We start from the raw sequence: 27785 nt of genomic DNA, 5'->3' as shown, positions 1-27785 counted from the left end.
CCCAAACGAGAACAAATTTTTGATGTCACTTCTTGAAGACTTCTTTGACTCTGCATTGGTATGTACATACATTAAAGGGGCAGAAGGGTTGCCTTTATTGGATAAGAAAGGCATTGCTCACAAACAGCTTTCTGTTAAAAAATAAATAATTACATAGACCTTGTGCCCTAGGACTGAGCCTGGGATGCAGCTCAGGTGGTGGGGATGGGCAGTGCCCAGGAGCCTGCTCTGGGCTGGCATTAGTCTGAGGTTTGCACCTGGGAGAAGCTGAGGTTTGCACCTGTGAGAAGGTGCTGCAGGGCTGCAGTGTTTTCTAACATGAAGCCAAGTGTTTGTTTTTGCAGGAAAATGTGCGAGAAGTTCTGATGCATTTTGTAAACAAAAGCTTTTGTGCTGAAGCACTCTTTTCAAAGCACAAGTTACTGACACTGAGCTGCACCTTGTGTGCAAGCATGTTTGCCAAGGTGGTCCGAGTGATTTGTTCCTACAGTGCTTGAAACAGCTGATTTACTTTTAAAGAATAATCTGAGCTGCTTACAATTCTCATTTAGGTTTCTATTTTAAATATTCATAACTTTAAAGGTATTGGAGGCCCAGTGATGTAAATTTGCAGTAGGAAGAATGCTTTTAGCTGCTTTGCCCAAGCTGTTCCCTCAGTCTTGTTGTCTGTAGCTTACTGGAACTGTGTCACTTTGTGCAACAGAATTTATTTGAATACTTATGATTCTTTTTAGGAGACTCGATAAAAGGTATTTGAGCAAAATAAAATTTTCTTCTTTCTCTAACGACATTGAAATTATATGAAATTCTCTATAAATTATTTATTTGTTAAAATTTGATTTGTCTTCCTGGTCCATTTCTTCCATATGCTTCCACTGTGGAGGATGAAGTGTTGTTTTATTTGTTGTGTGTTTTTTTTTAATTTTTATTTTTAATTTTCCTTGAGAGACTTAACACTCTTCAGATATCATATGTTATGGTATCTAGTACTGTAGTGTGTAAATGTAAAATGTGTTTTTACATAGGCCCATATGTGCAATAAAAGTAACAAAGCAATGCCAGGATGTGGGTTTTCCAGGGAACCTGAGGGCACTGAACTCTTGAGTGCTGCTGAAATCCCCGAGGGAAGTGGGTTCTTTGCTCCCTTTACCCTCCCCGCGTGATGCTAACCTGTATGATCGGGGTGACCATATGTGAAATACCTGTATCAGGTGGCACTGCTTTTCCTGATGTGGGTACAGTAATGTTTTATGTTGTTTTAGCCCCTGAAAGGTGTGACAGTGGGGGCATAAACACCTCAGCACTTTGAGTACTGCTGTTCTTGGGTTGTGGTGTGTTAACGAAGGCTTTCTTTGCTTTTTTCCATCAGGTGATTTGCAAGTGTAGTAATGAAGGTCAGTATTGTTTTTCCTTCTGTTCCTTGATATCTTAAATCTCAGTCTCGGGAGCACACTTCTTAATTCTGCTTAAATTCTTTCCCCTTTCTTGTCTCCCTTCCGCTCCCTACCTCTCCCTTCTCTTCTCTGCAATGATTTCTTTAAATCCTCCTGCTGATTTCCTTCCAGTTAACTTTCATGAACATTTACATCAGAGCACAAAACCTTTTACTGTTTCTCTTTGCTTATTTTGAATACGCTGGGGAAAAAAAAACCCAAATCTAGCTGTGGTACCTTGTTTAAATGGTCAGCATCAAGTATTTCACTTAGAGCAAGTGGTGCTTCTGAAAGCACTTGAAGCTAGACAGTCTGCTCTTGCACATCTGTTCCCACTGGCTTCATGTGTTATTCCCTTGCTGAGGGTGACCACCTCCACAGAATAATGTGATAACTTCTTCAGCCATCCTAACCAGGCGGAGGGATGTCTGTCTGTCTCATTTGTTTCAGTGGCAAGATTTTGTCGGTGGCTGCATCTGGCTTTCCATTAGGGCAGGGGAGCAGGTGCTTTCAGAAAGAGCAAGTATCTGTGTGCCTAGACATCCAGGCTCAGAAGTCATGTTAAAATGAAGCATTACATTGTGGGCTGGGTAACTTGATCTTATCTGTCCTTGTAGCTTATTCTAGTGGGAGCATCTGGTTAATAATCTAGTGGTTTGCTCTCTTGGCTTTGAGAAAAGCTGTGTATTATGGATTTATCTCTTGGGGTTAGTAAGTAGCTGCTTTCTGTACCTATTTAAATAGCTACCCAGGTCAGCAGTTAAAGTATCTGGAGCTTTTTTTTTTTACAGAGAAGTTCCCTTTTCTCTCTAGGATTAGATGGTTGGAAGCTTTGTTTTAAAATGAATCCACAGCTGGGATATTTTTATTCCTTCAACACAACAAACTGTAGTTACTTCAACTCTCTTTTTTATGGAGACCAGCTCATTGCTAGCTGTAACTTTTCAAACGATTTTTCTAGGGAAGAAAAAGCTGGTGAATTTATTTTTACCTGAACTAGGGCATCTAGTGACAGAAGCAAATATTTGCTGCGCTCTGCGGCAGGAGGTAAGACTCCTACTAGGAGAAGAAAATTACAGATACATGTGCACATGAGTGTGTGTAATTAGATACAAAATGTGAAAAATATGTTACTGAATTATTCCCTTTCCTTTTCTGCTCCTCCTTCTGTGGGGGGAAAGGCTTTGAGGACCCTGAACTCTATACTTGACAGTGTCCCACGGGAGGAGAGAAAGAAATTCCCTCTGTCTGAGGAGATGTGCTTGCTCACGTAAGTGGTTTTCCCTTCAGCTCCTGTAGCTAAACGCTGTCTTCCCTGAAACAAGAGTTAGTTATTTCCACTTTAACTCATTGCATTATGTTGTTTCAGGAAAGACCTTGCAAAAACTATACTGGAGGTTGGTGGTAAGAAGTATTTAGTGGTTATTCTTATGAAGCTGGGGTTCTCCGGCTTTACTTCATCTGATTATTTATTATAGATGAATTATAATTTAAATTATTTCCTTGTCAGGAGTTGATTTTTGGGGAGGAAAATCAGGTGGTACTTTAAGAAAATATTGATCAAAAATTGTTAGATGCAACAATGCATCAGTTCTTTCTGGTTAGTATTAGTAATTTGTATTAACTAATAAGGAAAGCTAAACTGATGTATGTAGAAAGGCAATTAGATCAGCTTTATGTACGTATTTACAAAGTCTGCTGGCTGTTAGTCTTTAAAAAATAAATTTTAACTACTTTGCCACGATGTGGACAAACTTCGGTTAACAAGGATTATAGCCTCTTGAATGAAATATTTTTTCTTTTCTGCTAGCAATAACACTTTCTAGGGTGTTACTGTGGTATGTGAAGTGTAACTTAATCCTAGTGAGTTAGTGAGGAGGCTTCACTCTCATTCCCGATGCATGCGTGTGTGCCGTGGTTAGCAGTGCTCCGCGCCTTGACCTCACTGAGCCAGGGGAGCGGAGTCCTAGGGGAAGCTGAAGCTAGCTGGTGAATACGGCTGTGTAGTATATAAGTGCAAGAGTAGCGATGTATAACCCTCTGTTATGCTTGGGGGGTGATATTTACCCTGTGCTTATGTTTACCACGTAGATTATGACCTTCAGGTTGCCCTTTCAGAAGCACTTTGTAGGTTAATGACAAAAAAATGGAGGGATGACCTTGTTCACCACTGGTTTGAAGATAACTATCTTGCTGAAGCTTTCAAAGAGATCAAGGATAGAGAATTTGAGACGGTGAGGGTCCTTATTTTGAAAACAACATACTTGACAAGTCTGTATAGGGGCTAGTTTTGGTTGAGTTCAGCCAGGATGTCCTTGTAAGAAGTCCCTACAAAACTGATTGTATAAATACACAAAGTTATTTGTGGATGGTGGGTTTTTTTTCGATCTGGCAAATATAAAATGGCATATTGTTAAAATAGCTCTTATTTCCAAGTTATTTTACTTCAAAAGCACAAATAAGTTAATTTTTGTGGTTTATGTTTGGATGCTTGCTGGTCGTAAGTTGGGTCCAACCATTTGTAGCAACTTGAGTGTTTCTTCCCCGGTGGCCTTTGGCATCACACTGACTAGTTAAAAGCTTATAACTTGAGTAGAGGTTACACAGCCTAATGGAACAACTCTTTGCAAAGGAAATGTAGCCTGATTTTTAATAAGATGTCATTTGTCTTGAAGGACTGCAGAAAATTTCTTAACCAGCTAAATGAAAGGCTTGGGGATGAAAGGAGGTAAGTTGTGAACCAACAGAATAAACTGGTGCAGTCGTTATTGCAAAGGGGAAAAACTAGGATTGTAGACTGATGGGATATATTGAAAAAAATTTACTTCACATGTTGATAATTAAGTTCTTAAAGAGATTTTATTCATTTTAATGGTGGTTCTTTTGAAAGTAAAATCCATGAAGACAATGCATCACTGCTAAAATACTGTGTTCTCTAAGCTTCTCCAGGCTTTATTTACTTCTAGGAGTTTATTAATTCCTGTTTGAACAACAAGATTAGTAACCAATCTTAATGATTTTATCTTACATTCAACATCAGAGTCTGACTTTATGAATCATGTGAAGTCTGCTTTTCTTCCAGAGTCTATTCATTTCCTTGCATATCTGTGTTCGTTGACATGAACGAGGTAATAGTCCTTAACACTGACACCTTCCCTACTGTGTCACTGCTGCTAAAATGTTACTTTTTGTGGGTTTTTTTCCCCTCTCTGTTTTTCATTAAAGAGCGTAATTTTCTGGAGTGTAGACTGTAACCTTCTATTCTACTTGGAAAGTTTGCTTGTTTGTCACTTAGCTCCCTACTTACTGCTGCTGACTTTGCTTTTGTGTCAGCCAAATGATAGAGGCAGCACTTCTCTTCATGGTGATGACAGAAGAGAGATCTCTGAAGGGAAACAGGAGGACAGGGCAACTCTGATTCCTCTGGCAGAGCTGCTCCCAGACTGCCAGAAAACAAGATTAGCCTGATGACCGTGTAGGTCACAGTCATGGTTACAGATCCTTCAGATTGCTTTACTAGTCTTTAAGTAAATGTATTTGTGGCACCATTCCTGGCAGTTATACTGAATCAAAACCAAGCTGATGGAAGCCAGTTCCACTGCTTCTGCTTATTTTGAGTGCTCAGGAACACAGAAAACTTTCACAGACACTTTTCTGCCACAAACATGCAGGCATTTGTGTATTGCCTTTCCCTTGGCTGATATGGAGCCACGTCTGACTTTGTGGGTATGGGTGGGTGAGCAGTAGGCGGGCAACTCGCAGGTTGATCCCAACTCTTATTTCTGTAAGGTATGTGTACACACGTACGTAGGACAACTTTTTCCAATTTCTTCTTTTGAAGAAAACTGAGAATGAGACAGCAGTTGTGGGTTTTTTTCTGGGAATGGCAGCGCTGCTGTTGTGCTTCCCTAGGTGAAGAAGCCATCGGATGAGAAGCTGGAGGAGTTCTGGATTGACTTCAACACCGGCAGCCAGAGTGTGACTTTCTACGTGGACAGTAACGAGGTAACAGCAAAGCCCATGTGGCCTTGGCTTAGCCTAGTGCAGCGGGTGCTTGCTCAGTCCTTCTGATGTGGTGGCTTTGGTTTTCAAAGGGTGCTCTTTGGGAGTCTGTGAGGCTGTTGAAAGAAGAAGTCAGCAGTTACCGCCTGAAGGGTAAGGTTTTGCAACCAGCGTTATCCTCTGTTTGTCTGTGGGTCCACAAGACACAGGGAGACAACCTAGAATCTCACCATCACTGAAGAGAGTTCCTGTGTCTTCCCATCTCCCTGTCATGCACTTCAGTGGTCACCTTGCATCAGCTCAGCTTGTTGGACTGGGGGGCCCCATTTAGTGCAATAACTTACCCTCCCTACCCAAGCAGAGCATGTTGAGGAGTCAGATTTAACTGCTTTTTTTTTTTTTTTTTACGCAGAGGATGGTGGAGAAAAGATTGTTAAAATTTACATGAAGAATCCTGCTACTCTTAACAAAACAGAAGCAACAAAAATCAAAATATCTTTTAGTGCTGAGTTTGAAATCTTAAGTATACTTAGAAAAGTCCTGGGAGATGAAAAAATGATGGTAAGATCTTAGTATGAGGGTTTTTTTCTTTTCTAAACTATATTTTACTTGATATACACTGGTCAAAACATTCAGCGTGGCTTGTTTTGGTTCCCCCCACCACTATGTCTGTTTATTATATATCTGTCTTCCCCTTGAGGATTTGTGACTCTCTGTATAGATGTTCTTAGCTTTGACTTGAAAGAGAGATTAGAGACTTCAGGAAAGATGTTTCAAGGGACTCAAATTTATGGTTTAAAAGCTGGAGGGTTATACTGTTTTGTTAATCAGTTCAGTGTGATATGATTACTTCTGCTGAGTTTCTGAAGTAGGAAATAAAACCTATGGCATTTAATTGCATAACTTGAAGTATAAACATGCAGTTATACAAGCTCAAAGTGTTACATTGCACAGGATGAGCAAATTGTGGCAAGAGAACCTGGAGAAGAGAAAAGGGATGCTGAAAGCCAGGAATCTTAGCTTGACTCTGTATATAGTACTTCTAGTAGAGTACTTTTAAAACCTCGAGTTTTTTCATAAACTGATGTAAAAACATGGGGGATGTGTGTGATTTTTTTTTTTATTTTTTTTTTTTTTTTTTGGTAAATGGTAATGGGGTTAATTTTTTATACTTGTGATTCATCCACAGACCCATGGGGCTTGGAGAAAACCTTACATGACAGTAAATAGCCATAGTATAGTGGCTGCCATTTATCTTTGTAGGAGCCGAGACCTTTCCAAATGGTCAACTCAACTAGCATCCAATGATTTGCCAATGATTTGTTGCTGGCGATTAACAACTGTTAGTTTTGTTACTAAGTAGCTGACTTTACTAGATAAAGACTCTAGTTTTTGTGAGGTCACTTTTCATGTGAGATTAATTCACACCAATAGATAAATGTGGCTGAAGAGGCATCTGTCCATGCTGGGAAGGAAGCCAAGCAGAATGAAGCAGGTGATTTTTAAAATTTATTTTATTTCATGAAATTTAAATTGTTCCATTTTAAAATGCATATCGTCACTTCCAGTCTGCAGCTTGCAGTTAACCACATTTTAAAAAAAAAAAACCAAACCAAAAAAGCAACCCCCAAGCTCAATTTTCTACTGTTTGTATCTTGTGAGCTTGGTAACTGGTGTTTGTTGTGGACACTGAGTCCCTCTGACCCAGGGAGTCAGGATGGGGCACCGTGGCCATGTGCTACTGGGATTGCACGGGAACAGCTCACGGAAGCTGTATCCCTGTGCTGGCAGGGAGCCTGGCAAGGCACATCTTGGCTGCTGGCAGACCTCTGACATGCAAAGAATGTGCAGTAGTGTTTCTCCACCTGCAGCTGCGGTGCAGTGGGATGCATACATCTATCCTCCCTTGCTTGCCCCATGCATAGTTGCTGTTTTGGCTGTGCTGTGCGGGTGCCTGTGGGAGATCCCCCGCAGGAGGGGACAGTGGCATTTGTGTGCCTGTGGAAGCACACAGGTGGGTTAGCACTTGCACCTTGGCACTTAACATGTTCTCTTCTGCACAGTGGGTGTGTGTGGCGGTGCAGCCTCTACCAAGGCTTCCTGCAGGGAGGTGACTTCTGTTTCTTTCTGACAACATGATGTGATAGAGAACGTGGTGATCCAGTCCCATTACCTGCCACAGAGCGGATGATGCCCTGGAGATGCCAGGGGCTGTTGTGGAAGTACAGTGCAGGGAGCAGAAATGCTCACCCAGAGTCCATGTTTGTAGAGAGAGATGAGCAGCAGCACAGCTCCTCTCTGCAGGAGGTGACTTGCTGCCGTATGCAGAGGCATCGCAGATGCTGCCATAAATACCTCATGCCCCAGGGCTGCCTCTGTTTGTGCCCCAACTACGAACGTAGCTGCGTGCCTTACAGTAGGAAGGGCTCTTAGCTGGACCTGGAATAGGCATTATTTCCTCCTTCTCACCAGCCTACAGCCAATGCTTTGTGTTTCTTTGAGTTGGGCACGTTGAATTTTCTGTGATCAAATGGTGTCACTTCCATGCTGCCAATGAACATCTTCCGCATGATGTTTCCTTCCAGGATCATTGGGCTGAGTTTAGTTTTGTTCCAAATATGACAGGTGTTGAGGGAATACAGAGCCTGAAGTACAGGTGTGCCACTTGGGTGCCTGACCCAAAGGAAGGTCCGAGCCCAGCACTTGTCCAAGGGGAAGAGAAAGTAGCTCCTTCCTTTCCCTCTGCTCTGCTCTGAAGTTCTTCTGTAAATCCCCACCAAGGCTGTGACCTGTAGTTTGAGGAAAAGCTGCTTTCACCACAAAAGCAAGACACACATGATTGAAATTGGTCTTAAAGAGGAAACGTTTCCTCACCTTGATTTCAGTATCAAATTATTTGGGAGGTGGCTTTTTTCTGTATAGTGATCTTTTCCCTTTGAAAGCTGGGATACGTCCTTGCTGCAAAATTGGCTGTACTTCAGTTTTTAAAGTGATTATTTTTAGTGTGGATTATTCCTTGGTGCAACTTGCTTAATAGAATTTTCCAGGTCTTCTAAGACAATGAACTCGCAGCTCTCTTTCTACTGCTACCACCCACCATCTCAGAAAATTATTCACAAGTTTGAAGAGCCCTTAGGTTAGGTAGCATTCTTTCTGTGCCTATGTTAAAAGCAAATTCTTACTTCTTAGTTACTGTGCATTTCAGATTCCTCCAGATGAATACCCAAAAGAGCTACTTTCAGCTCTAAGATGTCTGAGACAGTAACTTCTTCAGTAGTCCTTCCTGTTTTCCTCCAGTTACAACCCAAAATGAGCTAGAATGGAAGTCCTCTAGATTCTGGAGGTACAGGTGAGGGAGAGGCTCCTTCATCAGTGTCCTCCATAAAGCATACGCAGAGGTACGAGGTGGGCACTACTACTTGAAGCAATCAAGGAGTACATAGGGCAGAAGGTAGTTCATCTGTAGTGAAACAACTTTTGCAGTGCCTGGTGGAGATTCAATGGAGGGAAACAGATGGTGGAAGATCCTGCTAGTCTGTTGCTTTAGCCAGACACAAAGGGTTGTTCTGTGTCTTCCAGAGCTAAGAGTCAAGGTAGCAATAAGATGATAAACTTATACATATTCATATAGTATGAGGTGCTTAGAAGGGGTAGGCTCAAGATGCTGTTTATTTAGTATTGCAATTCGGTACTAGGTAATTTGGAGATGTTTGGTTTTGTTCTGTTGTCCTGGTTTCATGGGGATAAAATGTATAGAATCAAGTTTCTGTTAGATTTTCAGTTGGTGGCCAGCCATGGTTATCAAGGCCCTTAGCAGTTAAATCCAGGGCAGCTGACTCAGGCTGGTCCACAGGTGTATTATGTATCACCAACAATCAAGTTCACTATAAAAGGGAGGGCTTGCTGGGGAGGGGTGGGGCTCTTTTTGCTCTCCTCTCTTCTCTCCTCCCTCTTTCTCTTTCTCATTCTCAACGATTGCTATCCCTGGAGCAACTTGCTGCATTTCTGTGGGCTAAGTATAATTTTGTGTGTTTGTATTACCATTGATGTTGGTTTCTTTATTTTATTAAATCTGTTTAATTTTAACCCATGAGTCTCCCTCCTTTTCTCACTTCCCTTCCTCAGTCGGGGAAGGGACATTGGGTGAGAGAAAAACTGTTATTGTTTAGCCCTGGGTGCAGGCTAAACATTAGACATCTGTTAAATGAGATCTTGAGATGTGTATGCCTAGTAAGTTGCACTGTTATGCTTTTATGCACATGTGTAAGAATGGAAAGGAAATATGTGTGTGTGTGTTCAGTTACCATGACGACATCCTCACCCCATTGCTGTTCTGCAGTGATACCCGAGTCCACTAACTCACAGGGGAGGAAAGACCCTTCAAACTCTGAAAACATGGACTCTCTATCAGACAACTTAGCCTCTCAGCAGAGCCAACAGTTAACAGACGCTGTACCAGTAAGTGTTTGGTGTATGGTGAAACAGTCCTTGTCCCCCTTTTCCCCTTCCTCCAGTCTGCTTTTTTATAGGTGTAGTTAAAATCTTCTTTCAAAGAAAACTAGTTTGTACCCAAATCCCACAATGTTTTCAAACTCCATCTTCTATCAGTGAGAAGTCAGCCCAAACACTTGTCTCCGGAGCTGCAATTTTGGCAAAACTGCTTTAAAAAGAAAGAAGAAATTTTACTCCCTCTTATAAGGGAATCATAAAATTGTTTTGGTTGGAAAGGACCTTTAAGATTATTAAGTCCAACTGTTAACCTAACACTGCCAAGTATGGTGGGATGCTCTTGGTGAGAAGCTCATAGTATCACTTACATACAACCTAAGATGTTTTCCTGTGGCTAATGATGAACCTGTCGTCCAGCTATTGCCACAGGCTAGCACTGAAAATCTCTGTTCCTAAAAAAACCCCCACACCTCTTTATGGGTCATTTGCATGCTCTGTTCATGGTTTCATGTCTCCAAGCAGAAAATGGTTAACTCTGTCACCGTGATTACAGCGAGCCAGCAGACTGACATGGAAGATGCTAACCAAGGCTCAGGTCAGGCATGGCTCCGTTCAGTTCCTTGTCTGACTCAGTTAAGTGTCACCCACGTGACATGGTGAAGGCTCTGCTTTGTGGGCCTTGCAGCAAAAGCAGATAATGTGTAATAGTAGCTCCAGAGGGTGAAGCTGTAGTTTCCTTGTCTCCTTCAGCAAAACAGTCGAAAACTCCATCTCCAAGGATGAAAGCTAAGCCTAGGTGAGTGTTTCACAGACAAAAAGTTGCAAGGTGTTTTTTTTTTTCTGGTTTTGTTTTTTGTTTTCGCTCCTCTGGGATTTTAATGCGTGTAATTTTGAGGTTTATTCCATCCATTATTAAATGGAAAAAAAGATTCTGTTTTGTCACCCTGGCTAGCAAGGCTGGCTGCCCAGAATTACACCACTTTGCGTTGCAGAATGGTGATGTTTGGTTACTGTCTCGGCTGCTATTTTGGTGTGACTTTTCTCTCTCATAGTTGATTTAATCCAAATACAAGATGAGCATACAGCTGTATTACAGAGTGTTTAACTTCAGCTATGTAACTGGAGCTCACCAGATATGTAACTATTCATAATGAGGACCATTACTTTTGTGAAAGATAATGTGAATTTGAGTTCACCTTGGCATTAGTAATACCTTTTTTCCAGAGCTTTGCAGGACAGCATTTCTTATAGTTAACGAGCTGGACTTCTGCAGAGCTATTGATTAGCTTTCTTCCCTACACACCTTTTAAACCACTGCTTTGATGCTAATTGGTGCAAGTTTTTTTTTCGCGTAGCACTTCACAAACTGACTCTCTGGGCTTTAAATGAACAGCCCCTCAGCACTGTGTTTCCCTCATGTGTTATCTTGTCCCCAGTGAGAAGCCCCTAGAAGAAGAACCCACAGAGGAGTCAACACCAAAGGTATGTTTGCCTTGAGGCCTACTTGAGTGAAGAGACACGGGACAGGGAAGAGATGCTCTGGTGGAGTTGCAGAAGAAAGCTAGGATGGGTTGACCCACTCCTGCCCTTGAGCGGTGTCCTGAGCTCATGTAGTGTCATATCTGATGTAACATGCCGTTTAGTACCAGGAGTGAGCTGCAGAGGCGACAGCTGCCAACCTCATTATGGTTTGGCCCAACCAAGTAATTCAAGCTCAGCTGTTTATTCAGTGTATATACCCCCTGGCATGGTGTGCTGTGCTTGTGTGTGTGTGGGCAAATAGCCTGGCCCTGTGTGGGACAAACTCGCGTGTCACAAGACTTACAGGTGGCCTGCAAGAGCAAAGGTTTGCTTCCTGAAGGGAAGCAAGTCTTGGAAGTCTACGGACATGTTTATTCAGTTTTGTATCTGAGCTCTAACAATCCTCCCACACTAGATCTGTCTCTCTACTCTTGGCATAGGAGCTTGTAACCTGGGTAAATTAACAAGTAACTGAGACCCATATATAGTTGTGTTTCTTTAGACGACTCGAGCACTTGGAAATTTCTATTGAAGTGTCCAGGTATAAACCCAATAATCTATGCACTACACGAGAGAAATTAAATTCCCAAAGCAATAATTTTAATTTGGGGTAGGTACTTGGCTATATAAGAAATCACATTTTAGACTTGTTCTTGGGTTTACATTTCCAGATACTAGTTTTAGATTTTTTTTTTTTTTTAACTGACAATTTAACGCTTGCCCACTGCACAATGAATTCAAAGCTTTTGAACTATTTCTTTCTGTATCCTCACCCCTTTGGCCCCCTAGTTTCAGCTCTGGGAGTCCCATAATTTCTGGTAGGAAAGAACTGCAGGAAACGGTTGAACCTGGACAGTTGTGATAGGAAGAATTAAGTTTCCTGACACACCTTGTCTCTGCTTTTAGCAGGCTGCAGGGTAAGAACATGTCTTGGCATATCATGATTTTTACATCTTGCAACTCTCTCCTTTTCAGAAGGATGCTACCCTGGAAAAGAGAAACAGAAAAACAAGTTTGGCCAAGCAGAGGACTGAAGACAGGTATGACCCACGAGCCCTGAGACCATGCAGGGACTGGTGTACCAGGTGATTTCAGACCATTTCTAGCACTGATGAGGGGAGGGTGTGCCCATGGAGTGGCCTGCCTGAACAGAACAGACAGCAAAACAAGCAGGAGACTATAAAGGGTCATAACTTGTCTCAGTGGGAACCTTTGCGTCCCCAAAGTGATAAAGGCTTCAGAAGCTAACTCTAGTCTGCCAAAAATGCCCTCACCTCTGGGATACTGTATCACGTTGGCTTTTTCATTTTTCCTTACCCAACTGTAACGCTCCCATCCTCCAGGGAGTTGAATTACCAGTGGCAGCTTCTTTCACGAATACCTGAGCTTTTTCGGATATTGTCCCAGTTCTTTGGCGTCACGTGCACTAGAGTTTCAGGATGGTCTCTTTCTCAGTTTATCCCCATCCATCACACCCATACATGTGTCTGCTCGTGTTCAAAGCTAGTGGCACCGTGGGCAGAAGCATTTAAGGGTTTAAGGGCCGTATGCGGTCTGTGGCACTGGAAACCTTTCTTGTTGCACCCTCCTCCTGCGCTCTCTGCCAAGTGTTGTGTGCAAGTTAATGTCTGCTGCTGGGCAGGAGAGCAAATGAACTGTATGTGAGGATCTCTGCTGTGGTTCTGGCTGTTCTGGGGCTTCCTTGGGTGTCCTGCTCCAGTCTACTGACTCTTGGCTTAAAAAAAACCCGAAGTGGTTTAGATGAATTTTTTGATTGTAGATAAGAATAGGAAAACTTGATGGAGGACTTCATTGTTACTACAAGTTCTGTGTTTTAAGACCAGATAACTTGATGCAGCCAATACCGGTTGTAAAAGAGCAGCGGCAGTGTAGAAGTTAGTGGTGGTGAAGAACTCCTTAGTTTGGTCATTTTGCTCCCTCTAGTGCTTCAGCTGACAATGAGCGTTTCTTTCCTTCAGGAAGCTTTAATGAGGAGCTCAGTTCTTTCAGTCTTCATATTCTTTGACTAGTAAGAAAGGGAGGGGGTATTGTATATTGAGCAATAATTGTAGGATTTTTAAAATAGTTACGATTTAGAGAAAGAAATAAAGGTACAGTTAAGTTTAAATGTTGAAAGACATGAAAACGAAATTTAGATGCATATAGAGAAATGATTAGAGAATTTTCTTTTTCTTAAATGTTTCTGAAATTATCTTTCTGTTCATGGTTTCTTCCTACCATGTACTATTATTGGTGATTTGGGAACAAATTGTCCACTACATAAACAAGGATAGGCTAACTTGTATCTTTTGAATATTTCTCTTAAAATTAAAAATTTACAATTGAAAGACTGAGAATCAAGACAGACAATAATAGAGACTAAGTAGGAAAGAAAAAAGTATATTTTTTTAGAAGCTGAAAAAACAGCATTTTTAGGCATATAATGTATCTGAGTGTTTACAGTATAACAGAGTTCATAGTAGAGAGGGGGGCAGAAACAAACCACACTATCCCCTCCGTATTCTTAGTGGAGTTCTATAGGGTGACTCTTCACGATTGTATGTCACTGCCATATATGTATATTGTTTTGCAGGAAGGAAATCTATGACTTTGAGAACTCTGACTCTGCAAGTCATGAAAAGGTAAAGTTGAGACAGAAGCTGTTAGGGGCTGTGCTAAGGTCCCAGCTCAGCAGCTAACAGAGTAGTGCACTTGAGGCAGGGGATATCTCTTACTGCAGAAATGCAGTCAGGATGGACATGCTGTTATAGCAAAACAGACAACTGGGAATCTGTGGTTCCTGTATTTATGGTGCTACACATGTAAAAATTTTTTTGGGTTGGGGAGAACGCTCATCACTTCTTGAATTTTGTGGTGGATACTGTATGATAAAACCAACCGCAACAGGAATTTTAGCTGTTGCTTGAGTGAGGCTGTGCGATATATTTGCGATTGAAGGCCAACTTCTATTTACATTTTACTGAATATTGAAAGCAGATTGCTGAGCACCCTTCACTTTGTACTCCTAGACTAAACCAGAAGAGACTGAAATCAATTTCAGCCACGCTTAGCATGTTCAGAATCCCTGGTCATTGCAAAGTCACTAACAATCATTGCAAAGTCACTAACAATCATTGCAAAATTTTTGTCGGCAATTCAGCTTGACTTATGTTTGCAGACTGTTAGAAAAATTGAATAAAAATGAATTGCTCTGCTTTGAAACTTTGACCAGTGCAGGTTTTCCCAGGAAGCTGAAAACTTGCTCCTGATGGCTTCCGTCAAGGTGGCTCCACCGTACAAACCCTTTGGCTTTCAGCCTCTTCCCTGGTGCAGGTGCTGTCATTGCCGTCTGTTAATTCAGAGGTGATGGGTACTTAACAGAAATTTGGGGTGTTCCATTATAAACCGGACACAGTCCAGTCCTTGCTACTGCCACTGGGTGTCAGCATCGTACCCTGCCCGGTATCCCGGCAGCCCTGTCCAAAGGATGTCCAGGTACCGTGCGCTGAGCTTACAGCACGCTGCTGCTATCAGTGTTAGTGCTTAAAATTACATTTCTTATGATGTTATTGCTTACAATGGGCGTTATTCATAAAGTAAGGAAGAGAGAAAGTAACTCCATGTAAGAAGACAAATGTTTTTCTATTATAATTTATGACACTGTTTCAATCAACAAATCCCGCTCCATTAAAAAGTTGAATTTCCATGCTGGACTCGTAATCCATTCTTCCTCTAGCCCTTTTGAGTCCTGATAAATTTTAATTTTGTAGATTATTTTACAGCGTAATTGAACTTTAAGACAAATACCTGCTTCTGTTTTAGGTCACTGAAGCCAAAGGAAAGATTCTTGGCCAGAAAGTTTCTTCACAAAATCAGAGGTACAGCATTATACATGCACCATCTATAAATCTTCTGTTCTGTGGAAGAGTTCATTGCCTTAAACTGTTTTAAGTTGGGATCAAAAAGGCTGTGTGATGTTTCTAATAAAATAGTTCCATGCTTAGCTGCTACAGTATCTGTGGATGTTATCAATACTAATATTTAAACAGTACCTGAGTATATGAAAGTTACTAGAGAGAATGATGACTCCTGTCCACTTCGACAATAGTAAGACTTTAACTCTTAAACGTCTTCCTTCCCTGATCATATGCCTAAATTACTGGTTTAATTTTTGAAAAATGCTTCAACCCTTTGCCTTTCCTTGGCCACCTCCGGTTACAGCGAGCTGCCAGGGGCTTGCTGCCTCTAAGTATGTAGCGTATTTTTTCTTTTAAAAGGTGCTGAATTTCAGGTATCCTTGATTACTACTATCAGAAACCAACCAAAGAAGAAAAACTTAGCTAATGACTGTGCATTAATAGTTCAGTCCTCCTGCTGGTCTGTTAAGGAGCCCTTGCTATTTGGCTGCGCCCCTTCTGTGCTGCTGCGATGTGCTATTGCAGCATCTGCGAGTCTAACTTGGGTCTTTATGGGTTACTTGGCAGGAATTATGAAACGGGAAACAAGAATGAGGAATCAAACAAGCTCGAGAGAAGGCCAGTAGGTTGTGTGTGCTTTGACTGCTGTGTGTATCCACCCGCATAAATTGGTTGCACCCTTAAATAGGCTGAAGTTTAAGGTTTATCCAGCATGGAGGTGGAGGAATGTGAGCCTGGGAGCCTCAAAATGGCCCGCTTGTTGCTACGGAAAGCAGTGCTTGGGGTGCACCAGGGCTGCCAGACCAGCGAGTGAATGTCTCTGTTCATTTTTTCTCACTGTGCTCTTGGCTGCAACTCAGGCATGCTGAGGTTTTCCTCCTTGCAAGAACTCTTTTTATCTGGATGCAGGAGGGCGGGGGGGGGAACATGAGAACAGAGGATGCTGTAAATCTCATGTTGGCAAAGGGCAAGCATCTGCCTCTTGGTGTTTTTATACTGCTGGTTTGACAGTTAACTGTTTTGGCAGAATTCACAGCTTGAAATACTTCAGGTGTTGCACTGTGGGGAGGAAGAAATGGAATAATTGGGTAGTAAATGAAGGGGAATGGTTGGGGGGCTTCTGGGTGGATAGAGGGAGCTGACTGAGCAGGACTCACTCTTAGTAGTGTCTTTAGTCTGATTACAGGAAACATCTTTTCTCTGAAAGCAACAATGAAAATACAAGCACTGGTCAGAGTGAAAAAAGCTGGATCCTTGACTCTCGGAAACCGTCGTTGCCAAAATCTCTTGACTATACCCGAAAAAAACCAAGGGTGAGAAGTAAATTAAAAGGTAAGCTTAGTCCCCTGTTGACACTTAGCTATGCACGATGTACTGTACTGCAGATGAGGAAACGGCTGATGATGGTTTGAGAAGGAGGATTTGGCTGAGTCCCAAACAGAGTAGGAGAGCTTGGGGCTTGCAGGGAGGGGTGCCCTGTGGAGGAGGTCCATTGTGCACGCTTGTGCTCGAAGAACAAGGCTCCCATCCCCTTCCCTCCAGTGAACGTACTGGGGTTCAAATGTTCACGTGGAAATTTGGCACCTAAATGTCTGTGTGCAGCCCTCTGAGTAATGGGGCTGAAGAGCCCATGGGTGCTGAGCTGATGCTACACTGGTGCTCTTGAATGCAAGAGGAGGAAGATCTCTGTGGAGCTGCCATACCTCCTCCCTACAACTTTCCACTCCATCTCTATAGAAATACAATTGACATGGTGAATAAACCTTGAAAAATGCACGGTTTGCAGACCATGGTGCCCTCCTCTGTTTATACGCTGATGGGCCAATTGTCCTCAGAGTGATTTACAAAATCAAATGTGATAATCTCTGATTATCTGCTCAGGCCTGACCGACATCAAACCTCCCCTGTGGCCATGCTCCATGGCTGTGTCGGCTCCTGTGACCTCGAAATACAAAATAAACTGCCCTGAAAGAGTTGGATTGTTTCTGTCCCTCTCATGGAGGATAAGCCTTGCTCAGGTAGCTGTTGGTTTCTGTAGGGATGAAAAAGCAAAAGGAAGTTGAGGGAGAAATTATGCTTTATACTGTATTTCCATGGGAGTAGTTGTTCTCACTTCAGTGCCAGCCCATGCACCCCAGCTGGGGCTTGGGAACCATCAGACAAGCTCCCTTTTTTGGCATCTGGAGGCAGTGAGTTGCCTATGCTTGCATCATTTAGAAGCTTTGTTAGAAAGGGGTTTTGAAGCTTAATGCAAGTCTTGTGAAGTTTTCTCTTGTAAATGCCTAGAAAACCAAACTCAAAACTGGATTACTTAGCTGTGATGCAAACAGTAACTGAGTAAGGCATGCAATTACGTTGTTGGTAATCAGGTAAGCTTTTCTCCTTGCAGTGCTTCCAGTGTCTTCCGCAAGTAGTGGCAGTGACTACCCGACAAAGAAGGTAAGGTGGTGTCGTGCTTAGGTGCCTCAGATTTAAAAATATTATGTAGGCAAAACATGCATAAATGAGTGGGAATTAAACAAACGTGTTATTTTTCTCCTCAAATGTTCTGATGGGCAAATTTTGCTATTAAGTGTTGCAAACAGAGTAACACTAAGTGTTACTCTGTTGGTCTACTCTAGAGACTGGGGAAACAGGTCTTAGGAAGACACGTGAAACTTTGTAGAAACAACCGTACCTGAGCCCTAAGCAAGTTGTTCTAAAACTGTAATATTTACCTGTGATAGATGGAAAATTGGGCAGGAATTGGCATGCTTGGTGTGACACCTGCCTTGGCTGATGCAGGTGTCACTCCAACAGGAATGAGTTCAGCCCTAGAGGCATGCCAAGAGCTAGAGCTGCCTATCCAAATACCTGCAGAAATCCCAGTTAGGTCCTACTAGGCTGTGTCCCCATGCTGTCCTCTGCCCTGTCCTGCTAGCTAGTGCCTTGGGAAAGCTCATGTTCTCCTCTGCATTTTGCTGGCAATTTTCAGGGCTTTTATTCAAAGTCCTTTGCTCACGCTAAGTCCTGGTTCATTCACTGTCCTTCTTCACTTTCAGATATAGCTCTAGGAAGACTAACCGTGGATTATACCAATGGGGAATTAGTGGACCAGACATACAGTAGGCAAAATAAAATACAGTTTAGCAATGCCAGACTTCTTCAGTGCCCAACTATTAAGTGCTGTGTATCAAATGTTTTGGAAAGGTCCCCACATAAATAGAGAAAGCTTGGGAAAAAACTCTCCAGAACTGGTAGTTGCATTAAAAGCTTTTATTTTCCCCTGGAAACCTTTTCTTTTCTCTCTTGACTAAAATGCTTTGATTCTCCTTATGAAAAACTTTATCCACTGTACAACTTCAATGACTAAAGGGAGAACTTAGACATACATTGAATTTCAGGGCACAGGTCTCCTTCGATGTTGGAGAGAGCTATTAGTATGTTAGGCATATTTCAAGTGTATCTCTGCTCTTAGTGTGTTTAAAAAAACAACCAAACAAAAAAACCCCTCCCTCCAAAAACCAACCCAAACCCCTACTTCTGTAGTAATGTTTAAATAAAATACACACTTGTTTTAGCAGGCAGCATCAAGGCGAAGAGCTCAAAAGGAGATGCTAAGGAAAAAAAGCACATCCAGCTCCAAGGGAGATGATTTACCTACAGTGGATCTTGCTGGTATTTCTTTTTTAATCGTCAGTGCATTAGAAATGTTGTTTTGATGTGTGTGGGTGTGTGCTTTTTGGGGGTTGGGTGCGTGTGTGGGTTTTTTTAATTTTGCCTTTTTCCTTCATATTTTCTTCATAAGCGTTCTGCCCTGTGATATTTCTTGTGATGGCTATGAGGGCTGGATATTGTTTGCAGATAAATATTCCGTTGAGAAGGGAGAACATTAGCTGGTGCTAATGAGAGGTGAAGGAACGAACTTAACTGGTAGCCAGAAATAAAACAGCCTTTGGACTGTGTTTGAGCCACTGTCTGTTCCCTGTGTGAAGAGAAAAAGGAGAGGGTGGTGGGTTTTTTTTTTTCCCCTACACATGTCATTAAATTGAGGTTTCTAGTCAATACAGGATTCAACCTCTGTTGCCTGTGTCATTTGGCTGCTCTCTCGCACAGATGAAACGCACTCAGAGGAGCTCGAAGGGGATCCGCTAGCACTTGATGCACCTGCCAAGGGCCATTCCAGCGACGAGGAGAAGGCCACGCAGGTGCAGTATGCAGCACTTGAACTCCTAATCTACTGTCAGGCTATTTATCTAAAATCAGTGCATCGTGTCACTTTGCTTCTTATAACTAGACAAGCCCCTGACAGCTCATCTCCAGTGCAGGCTGGGTTCCTTCTAGCTGTGTTTTCCTTCTCTCCTTAGAAGTTTCTTGATGCATCTGGCAAATTATCAAGAGAAGAAGAAAGTTTTAAGCGGAAGGACTCAGGTTTGTTAGTCTCGATAACATGGAAGAGCTGTTTAAAAAGTAGAAGGGGGTGTTGACAGAGTTGTCTTTTCTTTCAAAGGCAAGTAGGCACTGAGATTTTTTTGATACTTGAAGGATACTTTTTGCATAAGAAATAGCTTCCATTTATCTGTTTTGTATATCATTACAGGCTATGGCAAGATGCTTTTTATATCCATTCACGAGTTCATCACTAACTCTTAAATCCTGTCCTTGATCACAGGGGAACTATTAGTGTAGCTATTAAGAGCTGGAGACTTACAAACCCAGTGATCCAGGAGAAAATATGTGGAATAAGTAAAAAAAGAAGCCTAAAAACTAATTTTTAATGATTTGAAAGTGCAGTGCAACTTCATTTAAAAAAAAAAAAGCATCTCTGAAAGTTGTTGACTTCCTTTATACCTAAGAATATAGACATCATTTATAAGCATTTGCTAAATGATGACTTATATTACTGATGTAGTGTTTTTTAGGTAAGTGGCATTTAAGGACCTTTCTTTAATGAAACAGAACTTGCGTGAACTAATTCAAAACTGCAGCACAATTTCTTTGTGATTGGAAACAACGAAACCTCAAGAAAGTCGAACAGCAATGGGCTGTCTTCATCCTGGTATTCCTGATGCTGATGTAGTTCTGAGAGAGACGGTCTTAAAGTTTTTGTTGTGACTATGAACCAAGTCCTGAAGCTTTGGTCTCAGACAAAAGCGTTCCCTTTCTCGTTAGCTGGCTATGTTCGTGTTCCCGATATGTCTCTTACTTGTCCAGCATTTGCAGAATATATCTTCACTGCACCAACACATCTGCTTAATTTTAGGGGAAGATGAGTACTGAGGACTTTATCACTGTTTACTGTACAGTTGGAGAAGAGCTGATACCATGAGAAGGCAGAAGTAGGGTTGTGTTCAGAAATTTCAGGTGTAGTCTGTGACTGCATTTGAACGCTTGCTCTGTGAACCCTAAAACTACTTCAGTGTGCTCTTTATGGTCTGACCGTCCCCCTTGTCCTGGGCTCCACCACCTTCCTTCCCTTGGGAGACTCCAGAGAGGTGGCTGGTCAAACATCCCACCTCACTGTGTTCTTAAGGGTTTTCCTGGGTTAAAATAATTGTATGGCAACTCTAGTGAGTTACCACTCACTCTGCTCTCATGAGACACTACCTGGAGTACTGTGTCTAGCTCTGGGGCCCCCAACATCAGAAGGACATGGACCTGTTGGAGTGAGGCCGGAGAAGGGCCACAAAGATGATCAGAGGGCTGGAGCACCTCTCCTATGAAGACAGGCTGAGAGAGTTGGGCTTGTTCAGCCTGGAAAAGAGAAGGCTCTGGGAAGACCTTATAGCAGCCTTCCAGTACCTGAAGGGGGGGCCTACAGGAAAGCTAGAGAGGGACTTTTCACAAGGGCATGTAGTGATAGGGCGAGGGGGAATGGTTTTAATCTGAAAGAGGGGAGATTTAGATTAGATGCTAGGAATAAATTCTTTCCCATGAGGGTGGTGAGATACTGGACCAGGTTGCCTAGAGAAGTTGTGGATGCCCCCTCCCTGGCAGTGTTCAAGGCCAGGTTGGATGAGGTTTTGAGCAACGTGGTCTAGTGGAAGGTGTCCCTGCCCATGGCAGGGGAGTTGGAACTAGATGATCTTTAAGGTCCCTTCCAACCCAAACCATTCTATGATTTTAGTGAAGCTGCAGAAAAGAAGGCTGTTATGGATGTAAATAGTTTTTCTCTCTTCTATGTACTTATACATTTTTTTTAAATGCAGCAGCTAAAATTAGCTCATGAAAAAGTGAGCATAAATAGATTGTGAGCTTAGGCTGGAAAAGAGAAGGGGAAGAAGCTGGGCAAGAGTTTTTTTCTGGTTAGAATAGTGGGACAAGAAATAAAGTTGTCTTTAAGATGTGGAGATATGTAGCTTTCCAGTTATATCTGCACAGCACTAGTCTAGTTGCTTGCTTTTGTGAGGGAAGAGACTTGATGGTGAAGTCTTGCTCTGTCCTGCGAGTGCAATGCCAGACCTTAAAATGAAGTTGTCTGCTTTTCTGCAGGTTTGATAATTCCAGAGGTGGTTTTTGCTTGAGTAGCTGGTAGGTATTGTTATGTACCTTATGCAAAAGAACAGGTCTGTTCTGAAACATCTATTCTCTTTCTAGATATATTAAGCGGCACTGTCATAAAAAAGCCTAAATTTTCCAGTTGGGAAACAAGTAATTTGTCCTCTGACGCTTCCTATAAACCAAGGAAACTTTTTGATTCAGTAGAGAAGGAAGAGGAGATCCAAACAGGTAAAGTCAGGTTGGCAGTTAAGGTGAAGTGTTTAACTGCTTTCAGTGTTTATTTTTTTGATGGTAGAAATCATAGTCACATGGAAGCTTGAAGAGAGGTATGTGTAATGGAGGGTATTTTCTATGAAAGTCAAAATGTAGCAGAAGGCATGTGTTGCGGCACTGCCATTGGATACCATGTATGTAGAGGTGTAAACACAGAAATTTGGGTTCCTTTAACCACAATCCATTCAGGAAGATGCTCAATGATGCCAGCTCTTTCTAGTCTTTCTAAATAGTGATTGCCCAGAGGTTTTTTTTTTAAAAAAAACAAAACAAACAAACAAACAAAACCCCCACAAACAAGCCTAAAAAAAGCATGCAGATAATGGACAAAGTAGCTGCAAAATACTACTAACTCGGAACAGAAAAGTTAGGCTTTCCTTGCAATGAGTAAGCAGAAGACAGGAAAACAGTGGTCTGACTTTTTTTTTCCTTGTGCTATGTTTTTGCCCCATTGTCTGTAAATATGTTGCACTCTCTTTGGTTAGTATCGTGCCTCTTCTTCCATGCTGCTTTCTAACAAGTCTTCTCAATGCATTCTGAGGCAGTTTCCCTACTGCTTGTGAGCTGTGGAAGAGCAAGACTCAAATTCCATCTCACTAGCAAACGTTCTTCACGTGAACAATGAACCCTTCAGTAGCACTGGATAATAATCCCTCCAGCACGGTACTAATTGGGCATACACTTTCTCCTAGGTCAGGAAATGGCTGATGGTGTGGATGATGCATTTTTCTCCAAGGTACTGCAGGAAGACTTCAGTGATTCAGGGGTGATTACTGCATTTGGAAGTTTTATTGGCCAACTAAAGAAGTTGTTCTCGGTAATGTGCACTCTCTTAATGTGTGCGCCATGCGTGGCATTTTTTTGTAGTAAATGAAATTACCTTTGTATCACCAGGGTAGTTGGTGTAAATATCCCATCTACATTTCGTGCCCTAGAGCAGATTTGTACTGGATCAGCACTTTGTATTGTGCAACCATGATTTTTTTTTTTCTTTTGAGTTGATGTTAGACTTTGACACTAAATTTTTAGCACTAGTCTTTGAATCAAGGCTGGAGGCAGATGCATTTACAAATCAGTTATGATTAAAATGTACACAGTTTGCATTAATGCTGGTCTGAAGTGGTGCTAAAAAAGACCTGGTTTTGTGCATTTAAATGTGTTTGGAGTATAGGTGAAGTTCGCTTCTTTGGCTGGATAGCATCACCTTGACCTGCAGTTACATGGGTTACATAGAGGTCTGTTGGTGTAACTAGTGTGGTTGAATGAAATCAATTCCTATTTGTAGTACCCTGCTTATGTGTCATCTCACTTCAATTTAAATTTGACTTAAGATGGTTTCTGCTAAGCTGAAAGGCAGCACGCAGAGGGATTTGCGTTCCAGGGAAGGGTTTTGCAAACTAGACTTCTAGGTTTTGGCTTGGGCCATTGCCCATCCTTAACAGTGTGTCCTGTGGTTAGTTGCACCACAAGAGGATGGAGACTAGCACGCAGAACGCCCTGAGGACTTCGGAGAAGAATGTGTCCGCCCTGCTGAAGCAGATACATGAGTGCAGGTAAGCTGTCTGCTGCTGGCCGAAAACAGCTTCAGCTTTGTATATGTTTTGATGTGAAAAGAAATGCCTCTTCGTAAGTGAACCTGACAGTAAGCTGCTGTGCTCGTGATGGCTTGTAAGGCAGAATAGCTTGTGTGTGTGTGTCTTCCTTTTCTGTAAGAAGAATTTCAGAAGCATAGCTTCTGTGATTTATCAGACTTTTCCTGTAAGGGGAGAGTGGATGGATTGATGCAAAGCAAGCTTGAGTTAGGAGCAGTTGATGAAGCAGTCTTTAGACTGTCTTGTGCTTATAATTAGTGTTCACAAATCTGTTTAAAAACCCTTGTTACACTTAGTAGCTTCTTTTTCCTACATGTTTTAAGAAAGAAGCCAGACTCTGATTTACTTAATGAAGTGGGGGAGAAGAAAAGTAAGGGGTCTGTTATAGACCCATTTCTGTAGATTGTTTCTGTGTGCATGGAACAAATGACAGCTAGTGGACTTTACAGGCACTTACCAGATAGGGCTTTAAGCAGGTCACTTTGCTTTATGGATTGTCAAATTTCTCAGGTAGGAGCTAAATAAAGAAATCAATTATAGTTATGGAGTTGTTATAAACAAAATATATCTCAGGCTATGTTTGTAAGTCTATCAAGCCTCCGTATCTACTACACATTCAGTTTGTAGGATTTAGGTCAAACGAAGGATGAAATAACAGCCTTTAAAGTGCAAAATCTCTGGTATCAATAGGATCTCTATGAGCAGAATTTGCTTGTCATTAAGGTACATTGAGAAGTTTGCGTTCCAAAAACAAAACCAGAGACCGTTTTGGGGTAGAAGATAAGAGTTGATGGCAGTGAGCTGCTGCAATGCTTTGATGCTATTAACTAAGTAACCTGGAGCCAACCAGAGCTGCAGGATAGTGGGGACAGAGCTGTGCCAAATCTGTCCTTCCTCAGAAGGGTAGTTTCTAAAGTCACCATCAGATGATAGCGTGGCATCGTACTGCCAGGGGAAAGGTGGCAAACCCAAGTGAATAAGGGTGCTGCTGGTTGAGGTTTAGAAATCACTGGCATCTGGTGGCAACACTGTATGTGTATACCAAACTCATGGTAGGAAAACCCATCAGAGGTTATTTGTGCCAAGATGCCGTCTTTAGCTTGGGAAATCTCTGCTGAAATCCCTGGAGGCTGGGAGAGTATGCAGGGTGCGTATTGCACTGGGAACGCTGCTGTATGCCCGGCCCTGGGCCTCTGTTATTGGCTGCTATTTGAGACAGGCTATTTAGCTAAGCTCCTCTTCAATTTGACCTGGTGCAGCTATTCATGTGCTCTGTGATATACCTGAGAACAAAACTGCCCCATGCAGTTCAGCAAGGACATTTGCTTCTGCCTAAAGGCAGGTTAGGTGCTGAAGGGGTTGTCATCTACCTTCTGCTACTGCACATTAAAGTGTCAAACTTGTTTCTGTTCTCCATCGCTAGGCTGAGTAAGCTGGAGACCTTCCAGAAGATTGTTGTTGAAGAGCTTGCCAATCTTGAGAAGGAAACTCAAGTCTTGGCAAAGATGGAGAAGGATGCAGTGGTGTGTACAGCTTCTTGTGTGCCAGCCTGTGGAGGTACCTCTTCCCAAGTAATGGAGGTTTTCTTTGGGGGTCTTTTTAGGACTTCTGGAACACGCAGTTGCTCAAACTGAGTACTTTCTGCAACGAGCAAAAGCAAAGGTACGTCTCTACTAGCTGTCCTGTGTGCTCACAATCCTCCGATGGTCAAAGAGGGTACTAGTTAGGCTGACGGTACCCTCACTGGTATACAGGGAAGTATTCTGAAGCCATTATGGCATCTAAACTCATTGCCCATTGATGGAACCTTTGCAGCCTCGTCGGGGTTTTGAATTGGGACTAGGGTGCAATGAGGGACTCTCTGCATGGGAAGTTGTGCAGGACAGTCACATACTTTTGGTCATATCTGTACATACAGGTCAGTGATGGTGGAAGGAGGCGATCCTTTCCTATATAAAAGATAATGTTGGTACAAATGCTGGGCCAAAAGCTGCAAAAGGGGGAATCTTGAGGTTCATTTTTATTGGTAAATGTTGAGTTTCATCAGTAAGTACTAATACTTTGCAGACAAACTAGCCAAGCTCACTTTTCTTCCAGAATTCAGTCTGTTGACTCGGCCCTGGGTGAAACTGCAAAGAGTTTTACTGACACTATCCAGAATACAATGGTATGTGCATGTCTACGTTTAGCCCACACCCAGGGCTAAACAATAACAGTTTTTTCTCTTGCCCAATGTCCCTTCCCTGACTGAGGAAGGGAATGGGGAAAAGGAGGGAGACTCATGGGTTAAAATTAAACAGATTTAATAAAGAAACCAATATAAATGATAATACAAAACACACAGATTATACTTAGCAGCAAGTTGCTCCAGGAATAGCAATCATTGGGAATGAGAAAGAGGGAGGCTAGAAGAGAGGAGAGGAAAAAGAGCCCCTGTCTCCCCAGCAAGCCCTCTCTTTTATAGTGAACTTAATGATATATAATACACCTGTGGGCCAGCCTGGGTCAGCTGCCCTGGGTTTAACTGCTGAGGGCCTTGATCACCATGGCTGGCCACAGACTGAAACAAAATCCCAATGAAACCAGGACAGTGCAGTACACAAGCAGCTCTGTACGGGTGGTGGACTCTGATCTGTGGCCCACCTGATAAGTGTTGGAAGTTAAAAGATGAAACTGAAGTCCTGGGAGAGGAAAGCTTTGGTCTGTGGGGCTGGTTCCTCATGGGACCCCCAGTCCTGATGCATGAAAAGCATTGAGAAAGCAGTGTCTGTCTTGCTAGGGACTAGGCAAAGTGATCAAAAAGCGCTTGTCTGAGGGAGAAGGTAAGGACAAGGACCATCAGGTAGTGATGCTTCTCCTGGGCTCATATCTCGGGTATTCCTTCATCCAGAGGCTGATTTCTGCATAGTTAGTGACCCTTAATGCAGTTCTCTTCTGTCACTTTGTCCCGCTTGCTCTTGGAGTTGTGCATCCGTGACATCCTGTGGTTAGGAATTCTGCAGCCTAACAACACCTTGCATGCTTTCTCTCATCTGCTTTTTGGGTCTGACAACATCTAGCCTTGATGCCTCCAAGTTTGATTTCTAAAAAATGAATTTATTCATTTTGCCTTGGATCCCAGTTAAATATGCTGTTTAAGTTCTTAAACTCTTCAGAGTCTAATCACTAACTTATGCCCTCATTTTGATTTGTAGGTTAAGCCGAGTACTCTGTTAACTTTGATACAATGCTTAGTTTCCACCTTGTCCACCCTATATATTTGCTACTCCTGCCGTTCCAGCTTTTATGTACAGACCTGATGGATTTGGGGGCTTGGCATTCCTGTAATAAGACTGGGGATTACTATGATATGTGTGATGCTGTGTGTCTGCACTGCACAGAGCTGAAGAAAGCTCCCTGTGTCAAAAGGGACAGCCATGACTGTGGTCACTACAGTACTGAGGGCCTGTTTCCCTTAGCTGCTAAAGCTGATATCCTGAGCCTTTCCAGAGGGAAAGTTTCCATTACAAGCGCTGAGTTGCTCAGGGACACAGGTCTTTCCCTTAGAAGAGGTGCTCCTGATGAAGGACACCTTTAAAGGGGGGCAGGGCTGAGGAAGGAGTAATTTTATTGTGGGAGCTGCTCATCCTGCAGCACCTTGTTCCAGGGTAGGTGCTTGAGAATTAAAAGCTGAATCTGAATGCACTTCTAAGATCTCTACAGTTTCTTTTCTTATGAGATATGCTTGTATAAACTTCTGAAATGTTTTTCATTATCTTTTTTTTCCTTCCCTGCAGTATGAACGCCCAATGAACTCAGTAGAAAACGACGTGTTTGTTGTTCCTTCTGACTAGCAAACCCCTGAATTCATTAGAGCTCTTAATATTTGAGCACCTTATGCAGCATAGAGAAGACGGTACTGTGAAGGATGTTAATCCATTTTAAATAGAAAGAAAAAAAAAGAGGAGGAAAATAACATTAATATTGAACTTTTTTTTGCTTAAAAAGCATACACACTACGGAGTGGCCCAGTTCTGACCCCTGTGTTGATAACATCAAGTTTTTCTGCAAAATTGCAGGATGGGTCCATTAAATATCAAAGAAATAGAAAATGAACTAAATATCATGATTTAGCCACC

At 42.3% G+C, this 27785-nt stretch overlaps 1 protein-coding gene across 1 annotated transcript; it reads left to right on the top strand.

Annotated features, from left to right (window-relative positions):
* Positions 1 to 22: 22 nt before the first annotated feature.
* SYCP2L (synaptonemal complex protein 2 like) lies at positions 23 to 27500 on the top strand. The gene is made up of 32 exons (XM_068397153.1): positions 23 to 58; positions 1370 to 1394; positions 2395 to 2480; positions 2615 to 2703; positions 2803 to 2837; positions 3525 to 3667; positions 4109 to 4161; positions 4516 to 4561; positions 5346 to 5438; positions 5528 to 5588; positions 5848 to 5996; positions 6870 to 6930; positions 9775 to 9887; positions 10407 to 10473; positions 10635 to 10680; positions 11321 to 11366; positions 12357 to 12445; positions 13999 to 14047; positions 15228 to 15283; positions 15890 to 15944; positions 16498 to 16654; positions 17712 to 17761; positions 18883 to 18979; positions 19418 to 19509; positions 19669 to 19732; positions 21899 to 22030; positions 22768 to 22892; positions 23534 to 23628; positions 25091 to 25190; positions 25271 to 25329; positions 25765 to 25834; positions 27444 to 27500. The coding sequence occupies exons 1-32, from the start codon at positions 23 to 25 to the stop codon at positions 27498 to 27500; spliced, it is 2496 nt and encodes an 831-aa protein (XP_068253254.1).
* The last annotated feature ends 285 nt before the right edge of the window (positions 27501 to 27785 follow it).

The sequence above is a fragment of the Nyctibius grandis genome, chromosome 3 (genome assembly GCF_013368605.1).
Source record: "Nyctibius grandis isolate bNycGra1 chromosome 3, bNycGra1.pri, whole genome shotgun sequence".
In the NCBI taxonomy this organism is placed as follows: domain Eukaryota; kingdom Metazoa; phylum Chordata; class Aves; order Nyctibiiformes; family Nyctibiidae; genus Nyctibius; species Nyctibius grandis.
This window is presented reverse-complemented; position numbering and strand designations above follow the sequence as displayed.

Excerpts from the sequence above, each read along its gene's own strand:
- SYCP2L (XM_068397153.1), top strand. The coding sequence starts at position 23 with ATGTCACTTCTTGAAGACTTCTTTGACTCTGCATTG. Across the intron at positions 17,762-18,882 it reads GTGACTACCCGACAAAGAAG|CAGGCAGCATCAAGGCGAAG; the intron begins GTAAGGTGGTGT and ends CACTTGTTTTAG. Across the intron at positions 25,191-25,270 it reads AGATGGAGAAGGATGCAGTG|GACTTCTGGAACACGCAGTT; the intron begins GTGTGTACAGCT and ends GGGTCTTTTTAG.